The following is a 25,289-nucleotide window of genomic DNA, read 5'->3' as shown; positions in this document are numbered from 1 at the left end:
CTCTATACCAAGTGCCTCTGTCGTCCCAACGTTTGGCACCTTGCTTAGCACAAAGAATGCACTCACTTACAAATTTAAAACAAAGCTGACAACTGTTAATCTGACAATAACATGAACAAACATTATTTTGCAAACTGTGATTAGTCAAAAGTGAAAAGTAGTTCTCAGGACTCACATAATAAAGGTTGCTTTCACATAATTTAACTACTTTACTGGTTTCCTTGTGAGTTCTCCAGTAATTATAATCACAATCGTTGTTTTATAGAGTGTAACTCTCAACAGCATATGCATTACACTAATTCTCCTGAAATACGGCTGACCTGTGTTCCTGTGTTAACTATATTCACCTGACATTTGTTAGTGAGTTTGGTGGTCGTTGGGCTACATGACTTGCATGGGCATTATCTATAAGGCAGATGGAGAAGAATGGAACTTTGAGCTTTGGGGAAACTCAATGAGTTATATGATTCATTCCCTCACATGTAAGGAAACAAACATCTGTACAAAACCATTTAGAAAAATGATTGTTGAACCTACTTTATAAGTTCTTGAGGCAGTTCCTCAACCCCCATTTATAGTCTGTTCCGATGCTGAATCATCTTACTTTTCCTTTTAAATCACTAACAAAACTCCGTCTTAATGCAACTTAGTCCTATTTCTCCCATTTGTGAAACCAGATATTAACATGTTCAAAGAAAGCATGGAAGTGTGCTGCTCATCTCTTAGGCACAGTAGAAAGTATCTGCTACTTAGTAAGCTTTATGGCAGGCTAGTTCTAAAAATATCTGCCAACCACACCAGATAAAACATCTTGCAAAAGGAGTAATTCATAACCATGCATGTACTAAACATAAAATACAACCACATTAAGTGCATGGAAGTAATACTGTCTTGAAAAGAAGAATTCAAATGCATTACATTGTGGGATTATGGGAAGAGGAGGGGAATAAATTACATTTAGACACCACACTGAAAATCTATATGTTCTTCCTTGGTGGGATAAACCAATACTGTGAGACTGCAGGATGAAACCAAAAATACTGCCAGAGATGTGGATGATTCCAAATATTTCCTACCAGAACAGTCTCCAATAAGATCTTACATCACCAATCTTCTTTAGAGTAGTCATCTTGTTATTCATATTTGACCGGTACACTCTGGCCTCTCTGGCCTTCGGGTCATCATATTGGTTGTTCTCTCTACATATAATGCTCTTCCTAAGATACCTGTATGACTCACTCCCCACATCCTTCAAGTCTTTTCCTAATGTCATTTTCTCTGAAGCCTAACGGACTACCCTACTAAAAATTACAACGTATGCCCCCTACACTCCCCCGCACTATCAGTCTCCATTACCATGCCATATTTTTTATTTTCCATAGTACTTATCACCTTTGAACATACTGTATAATGTATTACTGCATCATTTACTATATTTGTCTATCTGCTAGAACATAAGCCCAGAAGAAAGAATTATCTTTTTTATTCACTGATGTATCCCAAAGGCACAGAACAATGCCACATAGTAGGACCTCAATAAATGCTTGCAGAGTTAAAAGGATGTCAGTTCACAAATCAAATCACAGGAAATTGCAACACACACACAAACTGCATTAATGTTACTCAAAACAGCTACTGAGCCTTAACCTGAAATAGAACCAATGGAAAAATTTTAATCGCAGAGCTGGCAACTTTATAAGAAAAGGAACAAGAACCGAAGTCTATTAAATATTTGCCAATCCCCTCAGTTCCCTCATTATTCAAAGATAGGATGATAAAAAGAGAAATCAAGAATCTCTAGTTCTAGTGAAAACACACTGCAAAGAACAGGAGCTATAAAAAGGCATGATTAATAGCTCTAATATAACTGAAATACCCAATTGCACAAGGGCCAGAAGGTTCAGAGAAAAGTATAGCTGTTTCTCTTCTCATCAAGTGAATATAAGGACTAAGAGTGACCCAGTGGCCTTATGGAGATGAGATGTCCCACGAATACTCTACACACCACACACACACACACACACACACACACACACACACACACACTACTACCACCAGCAGCAACAATACTATCTGCACTTGGAGCTCTTTTCTTCCTGAACACTTTCATCAGTGAACATATGATGCTTAAATGCTTAAAATGAAAGCATATGGACTTCTTCTAACTTAATTATTTCTTGAAAAAGAGAAATAACACAACTAACTTCAGAATAACAGATTTTGGAAAGACTGTTTGTTTAAAACTGTTAGAAATTCAGAAACACATGGTTGATTGATAAGTATTAAAATATTTATTAAATATGGGAATCCACTGCAAGAACATGGAAGTTCTTCAGTTCTTTCCATTGATCTGAAGGCTACATCTAATGCTGGGCCCAGATTAATAAGAAGCTGAAAATTTTAAGATTACAACTACTCTACAATGGTACCAAAAACAGCACAATAATAAAAAGAGAAGAGTCCAAACAGAAAGGAAAAAACAATGAATTCAGAACGACAAACTTTTATTTAAAACCATATTAAAAAACACTGAATTGTATATTCAAGAGTGAATTCTATGGTATATGAATATGTCAATAAACTATTGTTTTAAAAACTATATTAAAATCAATATTGTTGCCATAAATATATTTTAAATGCAAAGCAATCTTAATTTTCACAGAAGACTCAACTTTTTATAATAAATGCTACCATCTATAAAATTCTAGAAGCCCTTTCTTCCAGATCACCTGTCTGTTCCTTTTGATTTGCATATTGAAGTATTTCAGGCAAAACATGTTTTTTAAAAAGGAAATTAAAACAGACTATTAAAATAGAGCATCTTGTCCTCTAATCTGGTAGCTATGTTTTTGGAAACACCTACAGTGAGACCAAAGCTAGATCCAGAACTAGCACCAGAGAGCAAATTGTTCTACCATCCTGGAGCATTTGATACAAATCACAGCTCTTATGAAAACAGAGAAATCCAGTGATTTGCATATATAAGACACTGAGTATCAGTTTTATACCAAGAAAAGATAATTATAGGAGCTAAAAAAAATAGGAGCTAACATTTATTGAGCTCTTACTATATGTCAAACGCCCAGCTACAGCTTTATGTATATTATCTTTTTTAATCCTCACAACATATGAACTGGGTACTATTCTTATTCACATTTTATTGGTGTAAAAACCCAGGATTAGAGAAGTTAAGTGTTTGCCAAGTTCACACAGTGAGCTAGTGGCAGAGGTGGAGTCTAATTCTAGGTCCTTTAACATTTAATCATGTTTCTATAATGCTTTTTTAAAAAGAAAACTACATTTGAGATTTATTTTGTGAAAAATTAAGATATTCTAAAAACTACAGTAAATTCCACAGTGATAAAGTAATACACAGACAGATCAAGAATCATTAAGAAAAGGATCTATATGAATAAAATAAAAAATTTAAATCTGTTAAACCAAATATACCATGAAAAGAATGAAAAATAAGCCATAAACTAAAAAATAAATAAATATTTGCTATACAGATAATAGAGAATAATCCAGAATATTTTTAAATACCAAAAATCGACAAGAAAAAGACAAAAATTCCAACTGAAAAATGGGGAACGTATAATAGGCCAGTCAGAAGAGGAAATACAGATCACCAAAGGTGCTCTATCTCATCAGTCATCAGGAAAATGGAAAGTAAAATAACTAGATACCATTTCATATCCATAATATTGTTAAAAACTTTAAAGTCAGCCAGATGCGGTGGTTCATGCCTGTAATCCCAGCGCTTTGGGAGGCCAAGGTGGGCGGATCACAAGGTCAAGAGATTGAGACCATCCTGGCCAATATGGTGAAACCCCATCTCTACTAAAAATACAAAAATTAGCTGGGTGTGGTGGCGCATGCCTGTAATACCAGGTACTCAGGAGGCTGAGGTAGGAGAATCACTTGAACCTGGGAGGCAGAGTTTGCAGTGAGCTGAGATTGTGACATTGCACTCCAGCCTGGGTGACAAAAGTGAAACTCTGTCTCCAAAAAAAAAAAAAGAACTTTTAAAGTCTTATGGTTCCAAATAATGACGAAAAGGAAAATATACATAAATTTGCATACAGTGCTAGTGGAGTGTAAATTGCTATATCACTATTTGATTTGGCAATATACAGGGAAATTGACAATGTACAAGCCCTAGGAATCAACAATTTCACTTCCAAATATATACTCCACAGAAACTCATGCAAATGTCAAATGTGTATGTCAAATGGTACACATTGTTTATAACAGCAAAACATAACAAATATGCTATAAATACTATTAGTGGGAAAATGAATAAATGATAGGTTTATAAAATGGGAAGACAGGCAGCAATAAAAAGAAATGAACTCAATTCTTTTACCTATATCATCATAAGAGATCAAAAAATTTAATTTTGAGGAGAGGTAAAAGGATATATATGCTATCAAAGATATACATTTAAATACACACAAAACAGTAACATATTGTTATGGATATACATGTATGTATGAAAGTATAAAAACAGACCAGACACGGTGGCTCACACCTGTAATCCCAGCCCTTTGGGAGGCCGAGGTGGGCAGATCACCTGAGGTCAGGAGTTCAAGACCAGCCTAGCTAACATGCTGAAACCCCATTTCTACTAAAAATACAAAAAATTAGCCAGGTGTGGTGGCACACGCCTGTAATCCCAGCTACTTGGGAGGCCGAGAGGCAGGAGAATTGCTTGAACCCAGGGGGCAGAGGCTGCAGTGAGCCGAGATGGCACCATTGGACTTGAGCTTGGGCAACAAGAGTGAAACTCCGTCTCAAAAAAAAAAAAAAAAAAGACGAAAAGAGAAAAGAAAACAAAGATGGAAAGGATGCACACTAATTGCAAGATAATGATTTCCTCTGAGAAGGAAGGGGAAAACACAATAGCAAGAGAGCATCAACTGAATCTATAATGTTTATTTCTTGCAAAACAAACAAACCACACTAAATTTTGTTCATTCTGGGTGGTGAGTACAAGAGTGTCCGTTACATTATTCTATCTACCATTTTGTATGTTTGAATTATTTCAAAACTTAAGCTTTTTATGTTAAACAAACTGAAGAAATTTTTACAAGCACCCTCACATGGTCAATTTCACTTTTTAACCATATAACAGCTAACAGATAAGCAGCACAACCATCCAGATGTCCCTAATATTATTGCCAGGAAAACTACAAGAAACAAAAAGTAACAGACAGAACATACAAGGGGGCACATCTTGATTCAACTTTCTAAAACCTTTTTAGTCAGAGATGTCTAAAGAAAGGGCTGCCTCACAGGTACTGAGCTTACCTGTGAGGAATCCTGTAGGGTAGTTTTTAAAGTTGTGGGTAAGATCATAGAAAGGACTCTGAAATCACTTGAGTGCACTATAGCCAGGGTTTTAAAGAAAATGAAATAGAACAGAACAGAATGAAACATATACCACTGCATGTAATAAGGATAAGTATTTTTTATACTTATGTGTATGTGTTTCCACATGCCCACACAAGAACTTTTTACACACATGTTCACAGCACCATTATTTTAAATAGCCAAAGAATGGAAACAACTCAAATGTCCATCAAAATGAATGGATTCATAATGAAATATTATTCAGGAATGAAATACTGATACACGCTACAACATGAATGAAACTGGAAAACATTATGATAAGTGAAAAAAGCCAGTCACGAAAGACTGGATAGTGTATGATTCCATTTATATGAAAGCTCCAGAGTAAGTAAACCTGTAGAGACAGAAAGTAGATCAGTGGTTGCCCAGGCTGAAGGTGGGAGGCAGTTAGGGAAAATGGGCATGAGGTTTCTTTTTGAAGTGATGAAAATGTTTCAAAATTGACAGTGGTGATAATTGTATACCATTTTTAAATGGGTGAATTCTATACTGTGCGAATTAAACTCTTATAAACCTCTTATAAAAATACATGTAAGTAAGATAGGAATTACTTTGTTCCTGGGATTACATTAGGTTAGCTAAAGTCACAACAGCTATATTTGATCTTTATCTTTTAATGTGGGGCTGCCTCTCCACCACAAGTCCTCACTTTTTCATCTGGTCTTCAAGCTACTTTCAGAGCCTCCATCTACACTGAGATATAAATTCTAGAAGCTAATTATACAATGTGCCTGTTCTCTACTGGTATATTTTTCTGATTTAAACCAGTATATGAAGATCTTTTAGAGGCATGAAGATTTCATGGAGTATGGGTAACATCCACCTCCGAAGAAATAAAAATTTACAAAATAATATAAATATTTTATATTAACATAATTAATCAATGTTATAATTAATTTATATAATAGATGTTTAAAGTTGTATATTTTATCTATTTATATTTTATATTTACATACAAATTTATACTAACATAATCCATATTAAATAATATGAATATTTTAGATTAAGTTGTTAGTCCATAAAAGTAAGATAAAAACTAGAAATTTTTTTTTTATTTTTAGACAAAATATCTGGGGCTTAGCTACAGGGAAAAAAAAGAGGATGTTGTCCTTAGTTCAAAAGCATAGCTTAAAAAAATCAAACCCCAAAAATAAATAATAAGGGAAATCCTTGGCTGAATATGCCACATGAATTCAAATCCATCAGAAATACTAGATGTCACTCTCTCAGAAGACATACATCATTGTCTTAAAGGAAATGCAGCTCCAGGCAGCAAATGACAAAGTCTGGTGAATAAAATCACACAAAAAGGTTAAATAGCTTGAGTTTATTTTTGTTGGGAGACACAGGGCTATAACTGACATGAATGATTTTGTCACAGTGATTATAGTGGCCTCAAGACAGCAAGGCGACTTTATATGGTAGAATGTCAGTATGCCAATCATTGTCCAAGTTCCTGTCATTTTCTTCGGCTGTCTCCCTCCCCCTCATCATCATGGCCCTGCCTTTCCTAATAGGCCTTGCCTTTCCTAATAAATCCTGACTCAGATTTGAAGCAAGAGGGACAGCTATTGCAATTCATTCACCATGAGAGCCCAGGCATACTAACACAGGCGGCTCTGCTGGGCCAGGAAGAGTATATGTGCAGGAAGAGAAAGAAAGAATTCAGGGCTTTAGCCCTAAAAGTAGAATGATGTCCAGGATCCTCTCCATGCCATCCCAACCAAAGCATTAAATAATCCAGATAAAATAAATATTGTAACTCTTGGAACTATCTCAAAAGTACATAAAATCACTAACAAATGGTCACAGAACTTTTTTCCTGCATTTTTGGTGACAGAAAATTGAAACAAAAGTAGACCGTAAATATTTACTGAGCACCAACTGTGTGTCAGGCACAGTGCTAAGCAGTGCACAAACAATAGTGAATATGAATAACCAATTGCGAGCCCAACATTACAATCTGTTTCATAAGAACACTTTCTACTAACACACAAGTATCAGCGCCCCAATCCCCTCCTTAATGGACACATAAAGCATGCACAACTTTATGCAAAGCCTATGAGGCAAGTTTTGCTTTTAGGATACCTATAAAAATGTCTGGTCATTCCTTTATACTGAATATGAATCCTGTAGCAATGTAGCAATGGATTACTGCCAAGACTCTGAGAAGTGACATGATCAGCAAATGTAGAGGATAAACTAAGCATATAATTTAAAGCTTAAATTCAGGGGATTATGAGCAATGAGGAAAATGATTTTAGGAAGGAGATTATTCCAGCAATAAGGGGCAGAAGGGACACTAAAATCCACATCCACAGAGGAGAATGAATGAAGAGCGATTCAAGGGGCACAACAGAAACAAATGAATGGAAAAAAAGAAAAACCTCACAAAATATAGGTTTACAAGTAAGTAGTAAAATGAAAAGCGTGTTGAATTATAACACATTTTTTTCTAAATCCCAAAATAAGTTAAGTCCAGCAATGTGCTACAGGGATGGTTCCCAACACTGAATGTAAATAACCTTTCAGAGACTTGTTTTTACTTCAGTTGCTAAGAGAAAGAGACGCTTGACTGAAATAGAGTGGGGGTAAATACAAAATAAACCAAGGGTCATACCGAATGAGAACAGAGCAAGGCTATGTACACAGGAAAATGGAAAGAGGCTGCAGGAAAGTGACAGAGCCTATACCGAGGGATGCGGAAAGAAAGAGATGAAGAAAAAAGAAAAGAAAAGAAACAATTGTCCAGGGAAAATCTGATGTAACGATGGGGGTATGGGAGCACTAATGAAGAAACAGGGCCTCTATAAGTCATGGCATCAACACTTTCATTCAGTCAACATTTGCTTTTTGAGCACTTGTTATGTACAAGGCTCTGTCTGTGCTCAATGATGGAAAGAAGTACAAATGAAATGAGGGTCCATGCCTTTATTCCATGTTATTGTGCGCAATTAAATTAAAAATAATTTTTATTGCATAACCCTACAATAACTGCAAAGTTCATTTCATAATCAAAACACTTAAGAAAATGCCCAAAACACTCATCAAAGACCACAAGTAGATTTCATATTAAATTGGTTATGAATAAATAGTACTTTTCCCTCATTAACTATGAGAGAACATTGTCTATTCAATATCATTAAGAACTATAAGAACATCATGCTAAACTTGTCTCAGAAACTAAATTAAGTGAAAATTCTTAGTATCTTGGCACCAATATTCTCCCCCCACCACCTTTTTTTTTTTTTTTTTTTTTTTTTTAACCTTAGAGGATTCTGAGAGTCAGCGAAAACTGTTATACACTGTGGTTTGAAATAGTCTTACCTCTAGTCAGTTACCTAACCAGAATGGCTTCACCTTTGGTGAAAGCAATGAACATGTCTTAAATTTCCCCTATCTTCTTATCAATCAATATCTGTCCAAGTTAGAAGGTACTTTCACGAGGAAATAATTCAGAAAAAAAGCTATGTACTATTTACAGCTAAACCAGCTATACAGGATCATAAAAAGTGAGAACATTTTTGTAGTCCTGAATCAAAACTTGCATAATCTTTTTTTATAATTTCAACTTTTATTTTAGATTCAGGGGATACATATGCAGGTTTGTTAGATTGGTATATTGAGTGATGCTGAGATATGGTATATGAATGATCCTATCACGCAGATGCTGAGCATAGTACCCAGCAGTTAGTTTTTCAACCCTTGCCCCTCTCCTTCCCTTCCTCTCTATTAGTCCCCAGTGTCTACCATTGCCATTTTGACCATGAGTATCCAATGTTTAGCTCTCACTTGTAAGTGAGAATATACAGTATTTGATTTTCTGTTCCTTTATTAATTCATTTAATATAATGGTCTCCACCCATGTGGCTGCAAAGGATATAATACCATTCTTTTTAACACTGCATAGTATTCCATGGTATGTTATGTACCACATTTTCTTTATCCAGTCCACCATGAATGAGCACCTAGGTTGATTCCTTGACTTTGCTATTGTGAATAGTGCAATGAACATGAGTGCATGTGTCTTTTTGGTAGAATGATTTATTTTCTTTTGGCTATTTACATAGACCAGTGGAACAGAATGGAGAGCCCAGAAACAAAGCTGCGTACCTCCAGCCATCTGATCTTCAACAAAGTGAACAAAAATAAGCCATGGTGAAAGAACTCCCTCTTCAATAAACAGTGCTGGGATAGCTGGCTAGTTACATGCAGAATAATGAAACTGGACGCCTAACTTTCAATATATATAAAAATTAACTCAAGATGCTTCAAATTATAAGAATCTTAGAAGAATACTTAGAGAACACCATTCCAGAAATCAGCCTTGAGAAAGAATTTATGACCAAGTCCTCAAAGCAACTGCAACGAAAACAAAATTGTCAAGTAGGACATAATTAAACTCAAGCGTTTCTGCACAGCAAAAGAAACTATCAACAGAGTAAACAGATAACTTACAGAATTCAACAAAATATTAGCAAACGATGCATCCAATAAAAGCGTAATATACAGAATCTATAAGGAACTTAATTCAACAAGCAAAAAATAAATAATCCCATTAAAACATGGGCAAAAGACATAGACACTCCTCAAAAGCAGACATACAAGCAGCCAACAAGAAAAAAAATGCTCAACATCACTAATCATCAGAGAAATGCAAATCAAAACCACAATGAGATACCATCTCACATCAGTCAGAATGGCTATTATTAAAAAGTCAAAAAAAAAGATGCTGATGAGGCTAAGGAGAAAAGGGAACGCTTATACACTCTTGGTGGGAATGAACTTATTCAGCCACTGTGGAAAGCAATTTGGAAATTTCTCAAAGAACTTGCAACAGAACTACCATTCAATCCAGCAGTCTGTTACTCGATATATATCCAAAACTTTCATCACCTTTGATGATGTTAAAGTTTCTGTCAAAGTCGATAAAGTTCTTCCTAAGAAATAATTGGCTTCGTTCTTCAGCATACTGGTAAATTTGTAAATATATCTGTTTTTCAAAATCCCATCCTTATTAAACACTTACTTCAAGTATTTCTGGAAGGGACATGAAAGCCTTCCTAAGTATTTTTAAGCTGCAGCTAATACCAACCTTGAAAATTCAGAATCTATGGCAAACAATGACACCAAAATTATCCATCTCAGTAAGAACAAATTTTCCAAATTCTAACTTAGAGACTCTTCATTTACGCAACATACATTTATTTAACACAGACCACATGCTATTCAAAGTAAGATGTTTCTCATTTTGTACAAACTGATTTTTAGAGTATCAAAAACTCCTGCATAAATTAGGAAATCAATATTTAACTGGGTCTCATCTCCTGATCCATGTGAGGCACAGTGTCTAAAGTCTAAACTGTAAACTGGGGAGAAGCATAGAGCCCCTTAAAGCACTCTCTCACTAGCCTGCAGAACTTTACAAAGACCAACCAAGAAGAAGAAGAAAGAGGAGGTGAAAGACAAGAAGGTAAAGAAAGAGGAGGAAGAAATAATAAATAAAACACACACACACACACACAAAGAACAGGAAGGAAGAAGAAGAAGGAAGGAGGAACTGAACACTTAAAGGTCATGTGTGGATGAAAACAAGACTGACTAAAACAAAACAAAACAAAACCAAAACAAACAAACAAAAAAAACACCACAAGTTTCCCTTTAAAGACCTAAGACCCAGATCAAGAGTGGAGCCAGAAACTCACAAAGTGCTTTAGACTCTTTCAGGTAGCTCTTTCTAGTTGAGCCAGAAGGATACTGACCTGACCAGCCTAGTATTTTCCCTTGATAATTTGCTCTCTGATAATCTTGCTTCCCTGAGCCTCACCTGCCACCACTCTTTTACCTACAGCCTGTTCCTGACCATATCTGATGATCCCAGATCATTCCTCAGGTAACTGCTTGCCTTGCTCCCTCTCCAGCCTGTGTTAGATTAATACCACCAAGCTATGTGTAACCTCAACTGCCACTTAGGCCTGCTGAGGAGCCACAGCTGGTTTCCTCAACAGAACGCTAACAGGATTTCCCAAAGGCTTTAAAAATCCACTACGGAAATCAAAGAAATCTGCAGAACCAGGTTCTGTCAAGTGGCAGCTCCTCCTGTAGCATCTTGCTGTTTAATCCAAAGAAAGATAAACCATACAGACAAAGAAGCTTGAGCTATGACCAAATTGCGTGTACCAGCAAATTGTGTGTACCAGCCTGACCCCCAACACCCTAACCGCATCCTAACCTTGAAGTGTCTAGGTTCAAATTCCCTAACCTCACTAGTGGAGGAAATGAAGGCAACAATTCCTCCGAAACAAACCTACTTAAAAGGCAAATTGGAAAAAAAAAAAAAAAAAAAAAAAAGCAGCAGCAGCAGCAGAGTAAAAATTGACCAACTAGAGTTAAAAGCTAGAGACATGGGGCAGCGTGAAGCAGAAAAAGTGGTCTCACAAAACTCAACCAGGAGTTCTGCCTCAGCTAGGAAATTTTAAAACCACTTGCAAAATGTCAGTTCTCAAGGCCTATCTGCAGAAAAGCACCATCGATTTCTCATCTTCAAAGAGTTATCCAACGATCTTTACTTGGGACAAAAAAAACGCAACAAAAGGGCAATTATTGCTAAGTGCTAAAATCCACTAGTATAAAATTAAATTTTAAAAAGGAGAAGAAAAATGTTAATTTAACCTTGCTGATACATGATTCTGAAAATCTCTTCAACGCAAATAACAAGCATATTTAGGAGTAGGGGAGAATGATTTACGTTCTTTATTCCTTCTCTTTCCAGTTAGAACTGCTGATATTTCTGGATCATGGTACAACATTTTCAATTTTTTTTTCGAAATCAAGTCACAGAGAACAGTCTGTCCTGGGGGAAACAAAACAAACTTCTATTTTAAAAGGAACTCTAATGATAAAATCAAAAGTAAAGGATAGCCAGAAGTCTAAAATCATTTTTCATATAAAATATTTCTATTTTTTAAAATACAGCATGTAGTACTCTATTTTAATTATATGTAAAATAACTGCAAGTTAGCTAGGGAGGAGGCCTGGGAAAGACCAAGAGTATCTTTTTTTTTTTCTTTTTTTTTTTGAGACGGAGTCTCGCTTTATCACCCAGGCTGGAGTGCAGTGGCACAATCTCGGCTCACTGCAAACTCTGCCTCCTGGGTTCACGCCACTCTCTGGCCTCAGACTCCCAAGTAGCTGGGACTACAGGCGCCCGCCACCTTGCCTGGCTAATTTTTTTGTATTTTTAGTAGAGATGGGGTTTCACCATGTTAGCCAGGATGGTCTCAATCTCCTGACCTCGTGATCTGCCTGCCTCAGCCTCCCAAAGTGCTAGGATTATAGGCGTGAGCCACTGCGCCCGGCTAAGACTAAGAGTATCTTAAAGAAATAATGTTAGGTATGTTCCAACACGGAGATAAACGGGAAACTACATGTCAAATAAGTAGTAAAGATTATAAAAGATTATTTTATGTTGATGTCTAACATTTTGAGAATCCTTTTCCCACTTCTACCACTTATCACCTGTATAACCTTAGGCAGTTAATTAACTTCAGTTTCCTCATCTTCAAATGGGTATAACAGTATCTACCTCATAATGAGAGATAATGCATGTAAATCACTCAATACAATGCCTGGCACATGGCAAAAAAAAAAAGTTATATATTATTTATATTTTGTACATATTATATATTTATACTTATAAATGTTTATGCTTATTTAAGTTAATAAATACTAATCCTTATTTTTTCAACTCTTTCCCCCAATGTTTGCTTGCTAGTGCTTTTATTATCAAAGTAAACACATTCAACTACATGTTCTCAGAAGCTATCATTTTTTGTTATTATTGATTATGTATCTCTTTTACCTGAATGATATCACATTTGGGACTCTAGTACTATTAGTTCTATGAAGGCATAAAACATACTTTGTATCTTTTCTTTTGGAGAAAAATATATGAATATGGATCCCAGCTTAGCAATTAATATTTCCACCTATGAAACTTTGACCACAAAAAAGCATATACAATTTTGGTGTTGATTGCTGAATACTAATATGTGATTTACAATGAACAAGTGTAAAAGACAATGTACATATCTACAAACAAACAAAACACATGTCCTTCAAGAGGTGTTTTTCACCATTTAAATGTCAGATATCCTCACAAATTCCATTTTCATTTTCAAGATAATAAAAATGATAAGTATTACCTGTCACACATGATTTTTGTGAGGATGCAATTAATTAATGTACATCAAGTATTCAGAAGACCATTTTGCACACAAAAGATAGCCATGTAAGTTACCATATATTTAACTATTTTAGTATATAACATATATAGTGACACTATTAAAAGTATTTTTCTCTTTTTATCACTTCCTTTTCCTGCCACCTTCTCACCATTCCCCACAAGGACTCTACCTTTTCTTCTGCTCCATCCCCCAGCCCCACTTTTACGAACATCTATCTTCTTTCCCTTTGGGACTTATCCATGCTACTTAATGATAAATGTGACTCTATCTAATTAGCCCCACTGGAGTTAGGGAATACTACTGACCTTACAGATTCCTGTTCTCAGTGTGTTGTGAGAAAAAAGCAGGCCTCTCCATGTTCTTCTAAGGGATTCTATTTGTTAAAAATGACAGCAGAACTCTCGGCATTCTTTGCAATATGAGAAAGCAAATAAAACTAGGAACATTTTTTATCAACCTATAAGCTCTTAGAGTCATTCATAGTTAGTTTCCTATGTGTAGCTGTACAGAAGTGATGAAAGACTGATTCTTTCTGTGCACCATAACCTCATTAGATAGAATTTTAAAGATACCAAAAATACCTATACATACAAATTGGAAATTCATAGCACAAAAACAAGACTAAGGGAAACTCCCACAATTCTGAATTTTACTTTTTTTACTATTTAATTGGAAAAGAAGATGGTTGGTAGGAGAATAAAAATTCATTGTGAAATGTCTCCTATTTATAGCAGTAGAACAAAGTTCTGATTGGTGGCAAAACTTTATCAATATTGAGCCACTTAATTAACAAATGCACAGTATTAAAACAAACAAACAAAAAACAAGATGTTTGTGCTACCCTTGCAAAATACTTCCAATGTTGTAATTCCTAGGAGCAATTTTCCGCCAGGGAAGCAGTACTGCAGACAATTAACCATCGAGCTGACTCAGTGCTCCTCAATGAAACAGCACAATGTAAAGTACAGCTCATCTGTGCACAGGCATTATGTATAAATACATCAATAAAAATGGAGCACACCTACTGCTTGCCATCTTGCTGCCATCTTGCTGCCTTCTTGCATTTTTCCCATTTGCTACTCTTTATCAAAACTATGACAAACTGTAACTACTTGGGAAGCTATAACACTTCCTAGGGAAAGAGCCAAAGGAAAAAAAGTAGCCTATCTATCCACTGACCACAAAGGCTTCCAACAAAAAGAAATTTTGCTCCTTGTAGAAATATATAATCACTGGGTAAAAAACAAAGTATTAAAAATGTATGGGGTGAAAACACAACAAAATAAACCACAAAATAACTTATCCTTGATGTAAATCTGTGATGCTTAGTTGACAAAAAAGAATCATTAAAGTGTTTATTCAAAAAATAGCAATTATGTGTATGAAACAATGAGTAGTATCAAACCATCAGTAAGATTCAGTAGGTGATATCTTGCCTACACAGAAGTCCAGGTAAAAGTATAAGTTTTATCCTTTCACTTGCAAACATACAATTCTGTCAGCACAAATAATTTCAAGACAGAAGAAAGACTCTTAATATTTTGAATATTCTAGGGCTGAATGCTATTTTCCAGGAATGAAATTACTTTAAGTAAACAACGTTGAAGATAGCAAGGCTACCCACAATCAAATATAATTACTTTGACTACCATTTCTAGGACTTTGTGGCATAATAAGCTTTCAGTAGTGGGCTGATCCTCCCACTTGTGATAAAAATAAAGTATATGCATTCAAGTAACCATACAGTAAAGAAATCATTTACAATATGTACTGGTATCAACAGAATTACTATTTAAAACCAATCAAATTGTCAGCATTTAAACAGAACTACAATGAAAATTTCTTCCAAAATTTTTCTGTCCCAATTTAGGGATGAAAATTGAAACAAGGACACATTAAGAGTAAAATTAAGACGGTTTATATCATTGTAGTTCTTGCAAGCTTTCTGAAACATTAAGCAATACATTGCTATTTCCATATTTTTAACCTTTTAAAAAATGGACATATAATAACTGTACATATTTATGGGGTACATAGTGATGTTTTGATGCATACAGGGCATACTGATCAGATCAGGGTAATCAGCATATCCATCTTGGTGAATGGCTTGATTTTCTTTCTTTTTTTTTTTTTTTTTTTTTGAGATGAAGACTTGCTCTGTCGCCCAGGCTGGAGTGCAGTGGCACCATCTCTGCTCACTGGAACCTCCGCCTCCCGGGTTCAAGCGATTCTTGTGCCTCAGCCTCGGGACTACAGGTGGGCTAATTTTTGTACTCTTAGTAGAGGCAGGGTTTCACCATATTGGCCAGGCTGGTCTCGAATCCTGACCTCAAATGATCCACCTACCTCGGCCTCCCAAAGTGCCGGGATTACAGGCATGGGCCACCGCACCCAGCCAATGGCTTTCTCTTAACAAGTGAAAAGTAATTCCTGAATTAGGTTAGATAACCTATAAGGTCTCTTCTATCTCTACCACTATTTGATTCCACTTAGTTAAATATAAATTGAGTAATTAGTAACATACTTCTGGGACTATGTTAAACTCAGGTAGTTAAGGCACCATTTTGCAGTCAAGTGATGTCATAAAATATCTAAATAGTACTCAAGCAGCCTGAGGGAGTTAATGTTATTTAACAAAGACTCATATAGTGCTTACTCTATGCCCAGCATTGTTCTAAGCACATTATAAATATTAACTCATTTATACAGTTATTTTCAGTATATTTACTAAGTACTTATGAATCTTAAAGATTATGTGAACATTTACCAGTGAACTAAAGTACACAGCTACAGTCACGTGCTCTTTGAAATTAAAAGTATTCATTCTAACAATTAGGATTATCTGACAATAACATGAATCTGGTCAGTTACCTCTCCTAAATGAAATCCTGTGACTGCCTTCAGGAGAAATTCCAAATTCCTCAGCAAGTCACGAAAGTGCCGCAGCATCTACTCTTTGCTTTCCTGTTTTATCTTATCTGACCCTGAATTCTATACTATTTGCAATTAACAAAAACATATCCTGATTCCCATGTACCTATGTACTTACTGCCTCTTTGGTTGGATATGCTCACCCTTCCTTTTAATGTAGCAATTCCAAACTCACCCTCGAAACACGGCTTCCCCAGAGAGCCCACCCTGACTGCTCACCTGGGTTAAGTACTAGCCTTCTCTGCCTCCACCAGCCTCTGTGATCACCTCCAGAAAATCACAAGGCAAAGTATAATTGTTTAGTCACCCATTCATCTTCCACATCTTTAAGAATTCCTTAAAAGCAAAACTGTGTCTTTTATCTCTAAATGCCCATGGTCTTGCATAAAAATTAGTACAGAGTAGGAACACAAGTAAATAAATGCCTTTTAGGCCAGGCGTGGTGGCTCACACCTGTAATCCCAGCACTTTGGGAGGCCAAGGTGGGCAGATCACGAGGTCAGGAAATTGAGACCATCCTGGCTAACACTGTGAAACCCTGTCTCTACTAAAAATACAAAAAATTAGCCAGATGTGGTGGCACGTGCCCGTAGTCCCAGCTACTTGGGAGGCTGAGGCAGGAGAATCGCTTGAACCAAGGAGGTGGACTTTGCAGTGAGCCGAGATTGTGCCACTGCACTCCAGCCTGGGCAACAGAGTGAGACTCCATCTCAAAAGCAAAAAATAAAATAAATAAATAAATAAATAAATAAATAAATAAATAAAGATCTTTTAAAGAAACAAATCAACAAATGTATATAAGCTTTTTGAGTTCACAGAAAATCACCCTGATTTTACTTACGAAGTAGAAAGGAAGTTGATAAAAATATCTATGGGTGGCTAGGCATGATGGCTCACGCCTATAATCCCAGCACTTTGGGTGGCCGAGGTGGGAGGATCACCTGAGGTCAGGAGTTCTAGACCAGCCTGGCCAAAATGGTGAAACTCTGTCTCTACTAAGAATACAAAAATTAGCTGGGCATGGTGGTGGCCGCCTGTCATCCCAGCTATTCAGAAGGATGAGATAGGAGTATCGCTTGAACCCAGGAGGTAGAGGTTGTAATGAGCTGAGATCACACCATTGCACTTCAGCCTGGGTGACAGAGCAAGATTCCATCTCCAGAAAAAAAAAATCTATGGGGTTCTAGAATTAAAATGCCATAAATTAGATCTATTTAAGTATTAGAGAAATAACAAGGGCCATAAAAAATCAACTTATGTTTTTCCATCCAATCGTTGCTCTTAGGGAAACTAGAAATGCCAATAGTGCAAGAAAACTCCTCTGTTTCCTAACTGTAGGAAAAGTTGGCTTAAGACAAATAGGTCTTTACGATTCTGTCATATCTGGTCCTAGTTGTCAATGATTTCCACCTGTAGTTGAAGCAGCATGGTAAACTGCAGTGGCTCCCAGGTGATACAGACATCAACATGTACTACGTCTACCTTACTATGTGCTAGGCACTGGGATAACGTTTTGTAATAATTACTGTAAGATGGTACCATCGTTTTCATTTCTGACTTGAATTAATAATCTATTCATACTGTTAAACCTAAATCCTACCAATTCATTCATACTTCACCAAAAACCAGTCATTCTTCTCTATTGTGAGGTTTATTGCCATAGGAAGTAGAAGCTCTATGAACCCAAGACAGCTTCCAACCCACGTCAAGAGTACTGTGAATCAAAAAACTGCATAAGTGGTGCTCCATAAATGGGGAGAAAAGGAGGACTGACCTCCTCCACTTTTCAAAAGTGGTGGTCTTTCATCAACACAGAAAAGGCAAGAGGTACCCAAAGACATTTCCAGCATGAGTCAGAGATTCTGTGAGTTTCCAGGTTCAATCCTGTCATTTTATTTTTCTGTATCTCTATTTCCCTCAGTCTTTCTTCTTCTCCTAGAAAGTCTTTGTGAATTGTTTTAAAGCACTGGTTACAACAGCAAAATCTTGACTCTGAGAAACTCTACAGGATAAAAGCCTCCATGTCTTTACTGAAAAAAACTGCAAAGGGAAAAAAAAATTGAGGTGAAAAACCATACATTAAAAGACTTTTTAGAAAACAAAAAAACAGGCCAGGCCCCACAACTCACACCTGTAATCCCAGCACTTTGGGAGGCCAAGGCCAGCAGATGGTTTGAGCCCAGGAGTTCAAGGCCAGCCTATGCAATATGGTGAAATTCCATTCTTACACACACAAAAATTTTAATTAGCTAGATAAGGTGGCACATGCCTGTAATCCAAGCTACTCAGGAAGCTGAGGTGGAAGGATCACTTGGGCCCAAGAGGTCAAGGCTGCTGTGAGCCATAATCACGCCACTGCACTCCTGTCTGGGTGACAGAGTGAGACCCTGTCACAAAAAATAAATAAATAAACTAATTACAATCTACAAACATTATCTGGGTCCTGGTCCAGACAGACTTACTTAAATATATACTCTAAATATATACTCTCTCTATATATATATATACACACACACACACACATATACACACACACACATATATAAACATTCACACACATACATACACATATATACATATGTATTTACGAGAACTGGAAATCTGAAAAACAGGATATTTGATAGTAGTAAGAAATTATTCTAAATTTTTGAAAATACAATAACACGGTTGCATTTTTAAAAGAATCCTTACCATTTAGTGGTACATTCCTATACTTTTTTATGAATGAAATGATATGATTTGCTTCAATACAATACAGGGAGGGAAAGAAAATAGAAAAAAAAAATAGGTAGGGTATAGACAAAACAAGATTGGCCATGAGTTGCTAATTGTTGGAGCTGGGGGGTTCATTAACTTATCCTACTCTTTTGTGTGTTTGAAATTTTTTATAACAAAAGGTTGCAAATGGGTGTGAAAATATTCTTCCACAGAAATAATCTTAATTGATTGAAAAATATGATGACATAGGGAAACTATGGCCCCTGCTTCTTCAGTTTTACCATTGAAATGAGTCAAAATGGAAAAGGAAAATAGGCATTTACCAAACATTAATTCACGTACAAGAATCCTTCATTAAAAGCTTAAAATATTGGGATTTTCTACTAAAACAATCTTTGATGCATGTTATGTAGCCCTTTAAGTTAATTTCCCACCTTCAATTAACAAAATTTTAACAGTACCAACTATTTGGCTACAAATACAGATTTAAATAATATTTTCTATTTTTACTTTTTTCACACATACAGATGTTAGTATAATTATCACATCATCAAGATATGTCTTAAAGCACTGATGAATATATCTACACATATGAAAAGGTTTGGCTTGCCTTTGCTTCAGTCAAGTTTACAAAAATTTTCAAGTACCTGAACAAGTCCTATCTTAAAATATACTTACAGGTAGGTGAAACTGCCTGATAAGCTGATGTGTAGAAATGAAAAAACTACACAGCCCCAGAAGTATTTACTTAAATTTGTCAATAAATTCACAATAATTTTCAGGCATATCTGTGAATGTATGATCTTGATTTAAACACAGATACAGTGATAAAACTAGATTTTTTAAAACATAATTTATAAATGCTCAGCGAATAGCACAGCCCTAATTAAACCAAGAGAACTGCTACCAATAAAGAAAGTGCGAGGAGGACACCTTTTCTAGAAGGCAGAGGTGAATGGGCATATCTCTGGTGTCCATAAATGTGAGCGAATAGAACCTTAAAGTTCAGCTTGCTTTTACAGTTTGGGTTTCTTAAGAACGTCTAGCCTTGTTTTTTTCCAATTCCTTCTTACAGTGTCAATCTTGGGTTAAATCACTTACGAAGTCTCTTTGAGGAGTAAAACAACAACAATGATGATTCAAACCCTGCCCAAATACTACCTCCCTTCTCCCTATGCACGCCTGGCTTTTGCTTGACAGATGTCAGAGGGCTCTCCGCCCCTTCTCTCAGGTCACCGCACTGCTGAAGGCACCCCGCACAAACTCCCCTCGGGCAAAGCCCTCGGCCTGTGGTTATTTTGGTTATTTTTTGTACCCTTTTCCCCTTTTTTGCACAGGGAGCGCCATGCATGACTCGCATCGGGACTGAGCTCATTTCACCCAAGAAGACATGGGGTCTCCAGGGCAACCGAGCGCAATCGTGGGGTCTCGGGTGGGCCGGGCGGCGCGGAGGACCACCTCCCGGACCCAGCCTCTCACCTGCCGGCCGCCGGGGTCGCCCCGCACCCGCGTGTCGAGCGCATCGTGCCGAGTTTCGTCTTCACCGCCCGAGCGGTAGATGAGGCGCAGCGGCACGATGCTCTGGCGCTCCAGGAAGCGGTTTTCCTTCCTCTTCTCTAGCTCCATCAGTGAGGCGTCTCCTCCAGGCAGGAAGGGGGAAAGGAGGCAATGGAGAGAAAAGGCGAAAATAATGACCCTGACCCGCACTCCTCCATCCTGCGGTCCTACGTCTCCCCTATGAAAATCCCCACCTCCTCCTCCCTCTCGGAACCCATCTGGGAAGGAGGCAGAGACAACAGCCGGAGAGCCTTGGACCAGTTCATCCGAGAGCATCCAGGAGCGGGGCCCAGAAGCAAGGCACCCGTTTCCCATTCTCCCCATTCCTCTTCAGAAGGAGAAAAACAGGCTTTGACCCAAGGCTTCTCTAGTGCATCTGCGCGCCCCCACACATATATTTTTGCTTCACTTCTCACCACCCTCCCGAATTAAAAAAAAAAAAAAAAAAAAAAAAAAAAAATCTCCCCGCGCACTCGGGAAATGGGAATGCCCCCTTTTCAATACGCCTGAGGGCTCCAAAGATTCCCGGGAAATAGTATGGCCCGAAGGCACAGAGGGCGGTTAACTTACCTGCCTGGCCGCAGCGCGCCGGGGGGCAGGTCCCCAGAGCGCAGAGCAGCAAGAAGGGCACGGACACAGCTACCGCCGCCTGCATGGTGCTCCCGTCAGCCCGCCTCGCCCGAAACGCTCAGCTCCTCATGCCGGGGCCGCCGAGTCCGTTTCCCTCACTCCGCGCCCTGGGCTCCCCACGGCCACCTCCTCCCAGCCCCAGCCGGTGCTGCGGCGGCCGTGGCGCTGCAGCCTCCACCGCGGCTTAGTGCTGCATTGTGCTCCGCGGGCGCTTCCGCTGGCGGGGGGAGCGAGCGAGTGCTGCATTGGGCGGTTGGCTGTAGCTAAGTGGTTTCTAGCGCCTCCCACCTCATCCCCTGGCAAAGGCTTGGGCGGGCGACAAGCGCTCGGCAGGGAGCGAGCGCCCGGTGCACTCGCCCCCCGCGCGCAGGCAGGGGCGCGCGCAGGAGAGTCAGCTGGGAAATGTAGTTCTCTCTCCGCGTCCAGCTTGTCTCCACGACGGGGCGGACTGTCGCGACCTCATGACTGTGAGGTCCTCTATATCCCTCAGACTGAAGGGGCGGGAGGCAAGGGCAAAAGAAAGAGGTCAGCACTGGACGGGCTCCTGGCATCCGAGATGCACCAACTGGGCAGTTACAACAGCCGGTATTCATCCACATGGTCTTTAAAGAGCTGTTCTGTTTCCCACGGATTAGTAGTTACTTAAGTTATCAGAGAACCCTACCCTCACGAATACGTGCAAGTAAATTATTCAACAAATACAGATTGAGGATATACTGTGTACCCAGCGGTTGACAACCAGAAGAACACGGGGATCAGAGGCACCTGTTCTTCGGTAAAGTTGAGCAAAACAGACCACTTTTTTACAATACAGCATGAAAAGTGTCATGGTTATACCTAGAGGACTATTAATTCAGTCCAGGGAGTCAAAGAGGACCTCCCGGGGAAGGTCTGTGCAGGTAATTGAGGGATGATTTAGCCTAACTCTCCGGGATATTTTTGTTCTTTATTGCCAGACAGCCTCAAAACTCTACCAGATATCGGGAACTCAGTTTTCTCAGGCTGCTTATTCCATTTCCCTCTGATTCAAAATGATAAAAATTCTTGAGTATAAAACAATAATAAAATAGTTATCTACATAAAGTAATACTTGTATTTTTTAGTTTTTCAAAGTTCACATATATTATCTGATCCTTTGGTCAAGAATTTGATTAGAACTATTACTCTGATTTTATATTTATGTATGTACGTACGTATGTATTTATTTATTTTTGACATAGGGTCTTGCTTTGTCGCCCCAGCTGGAGTGCAAGTGGTGAAAACACGGCTCACTGCAGCTCAAGATCCTGGGCTCAAGCCATCCTCCTGCTTCAGCCTCCCAAATAGCTGGGACCACAGACACGTGCCACCACACCTGGCTATTTATTATTATTATTATTACTTTTTGTAGAATCAGGAGTCTCCCCATGAAGGTCAGGATGCTCTTGAACTCTTGGGCTCCACGTTGGCCTCACAAAGTGCTGGGATTACAGATGTGAGCCACTGCACATGCCTACTCCCATTTTAGAAAGGAAAAAAAAATTAAGATTTAGAGGTGTGCCTTTCTAGTCAGTAGTTACACGAGGCTATTTTTTTATTTTTCTGAGTGTTTATTATTTATTTATTTATTTTTGTATTTCAATCGCTTTTGGGGAACAGGTTGTGTCTGTTTACATGAATAAGTTCTTTAGTGGTGATTTCTGAGATTTTGGTGTACCCATCACCTGAGCAGTGTACACTGTACCCAATGTGTAGTCTGTTATCCCTCACCATCCCCTACCCTTTCCCCTGAGTCCCCAAGTCCAGTGTATCATTCTTATGCCTTTGCATCCTCATAGCTTAGCTCCCACATATAAGTGAGAACGTGCAACGTTTGATTTTTCATTCCTGAGTTACTTTACATAGAATAATAGTCCCCAATTCCATCCAGGCTGCTGCAAATGCCATTATTTTGTTCCTTTTTATGGCTGAATAGTATTCCATGGTATATATATGCCACATTTTCTTTATCCACTCGTTGATTGATGGGCATTTTGACTGGTGCCATATTTTTGCGATTGTAAATTGTGCTGCTATAAACATGCATGTGCAAGTTTCTTTTTTGTATAATGACTTATTTTCGTCTGGGTAGATACTAGTAGTGGGATTGCTGGATGAAACAGTAGATCTCCTTTCAGTTCTTTAAGGAATCTCCATATTGTTTTCCATAGTGGTTGTACTAGTTTACATTCCCATAAACAGTGTAAAAGTGCTCCCTTTTCATTGCATCCATGCCAACATCTATTTTTTTTTTATGGCCATTCTTGCAGGAGTAAGGTGGTATCACATTGTGGTTTTGATTTGCATTTCCCTGATAATTAGTGATGCTGAGCATTTTTCCTTACGTTTGTTGGCCATTTGTATATCTTCTTTTGAGAATTGTCTATTCATGTCCTTAGCCCACTTTTTTAATGGAATTGTTTGTTGTTGTTGTTGTTGTTGTTGTTTTTCTTGCTGATTTGTTTGAGTTCTTTGTAGATTCTGGGTATTAGTCCTTTGTCAGATGCATAGTTTACAAAAATTTTCTCCCACTCTGTGGGTTGTCTGTTTACTCTGCTGATTATTTCTTCTGCTGTGCTGAACTTTTTCGTTTAATTAGGTCCCATCTATTTATCTTTCTTTTGTTGCATTTGCTTTTGGGTTCTTGGTCATGAAGTCTTTGCCTAAGCCAATGTCTGGAAGGGTATTTCTGATGTTATCTTCCAGAATCTTTATGGTTTCGGGCCTTAAATTTAAGTCTTGATTCATCTTGAGTTGATTTTTATATAAGATGAGATATGAAGATCCAGTTTCATTCTTCTATATGTGGGTTGCCAATTATTCCAGCACCATTCGTTGAATAGGATGTGCTTTCCCCACTTTGTGTTTTTGTTTGCTTTATGAAAGATCAGTTGGCTGTATTTAGCTTTCTTTCTGGGTTTTCTATTATGTTCCATTGGACTATGTGCCTATTTTTATACCAGTACCATGCTGCTTTGGTGACTATGGCCTTATAGTATAGTTTGGAGTCGAGTAATGTGATGCCTCCAGATTTGTTCTTTTTACTTCATCTTGCTTTGGCTATGTGGGTTCTGTTTTGGTTCCATATGAATTTTAAGATTGTTTTTTCTACCTCTGTGAAGGATAATGGTGGTATTCTGATGGGAATTGCATTGAATCTGTAGATTGTTTTTGGCGGCTTGTTCATTTTCACAATATTGATCGTACCCATCCATGAGCAAGGGATGTGTTTGTTTTGTGTGTGTGTGTGTGTCGCTTATGATTTCTTTCAGCAGTGTTTTGTGGTTTTCCTTGTAGAGGTCTTTCACATCCTTGGTTAGGTATATTCTTAGGTATTTAAATTTTTTGCAGGTGTTGTAAAAGGAACTGAGTTCTTGATTTGATTCTTGGCTTGGTCACTGTTGGTGTATAGTAGAGCTACTTATTTGGTTGCATTAATTTTGTATCCTGAAACCCTGCTGAATTTATTTACCAGTTCTAGGAGCTTTTTGGATGAATCTTTAGGGATTTCTAGATATACGATCATATCATCAGCAAACAGTGACAATTTGACTTCCTCTTTTCCTAATTGAGTGCCCTTTATTTCTCTCTCTTGTCTCATTGCTCTGGCTAGGACTTCCAGTACTTTGTTGAATAGAAGTGGTGAAAGTGAGCATCCTTGTCTTGTTCCAGTTCCCACTGGGAATGCTTTCAACTTTTCCCTGTTCAGTATAATGTTGACCGTCAGTTTGACATAGATGGCTTTTATTACCTTAAGGTATGTCCCTTCTATGCCAA

At 37.9% G+C, this 25,289-nt stretch overlaps 1 protein-coding gene across 25 annotated transcripts in view; it reads right to left on the bottom strand.

Moving 5' to 3' along the window:
- LOC105475451 (ADAM metallopeptidase domain 22) overlaps positions 1 to 21,734 on the bottom strand; it is a 247,901-nt gene extending 226,167 nt beyond the window's left edge. For 9 of the 25 annotated variants that reach the window (XM_011730683.2, XM_011730685.2, XM_011730686.2 and 6 more), the window contains exon 1: positions 20,787 to 21,203. In XM_011730683.2, the coding sequence (XP_011728985.2) occupies positions 20,787 to 21,188 (402 nt within the window). In that variant the 5' untranslated portion in view covers positions 21,189 to 21,203. Of the gene's footprint in view, positions 1 to 20,786; positions 21,204 to 21,434 lie in introns of those variants that run through there. The other 16 variants (XM_024790838.2, XM_011730693.2, XM_071094780.1 and 13 more) reach the window with 8 other exon arrangements.
- Positions 21,735 to 25,289: the final 3,555 nt, after the last annotated feature.

Source organism: Macaca nemestrina, chromosome 4 (genome assembly GCF_043159975.1).
Source record: "Macaca nemestrina isolate mMacNem1 chromosome 4, mMacNem.hap1, whole genome shotgun sequence".
Lineage (NCBI taxonomy): Eukaryota > Metazoa > Chordata > Mammalia > Primates > Cercopithecidae > Macaca > Macaca nemestrina.
Note: the sequence above shows the minus strand (reverse complement) of the source record. Positions and strands in the feature narration are given on the sequence as shown.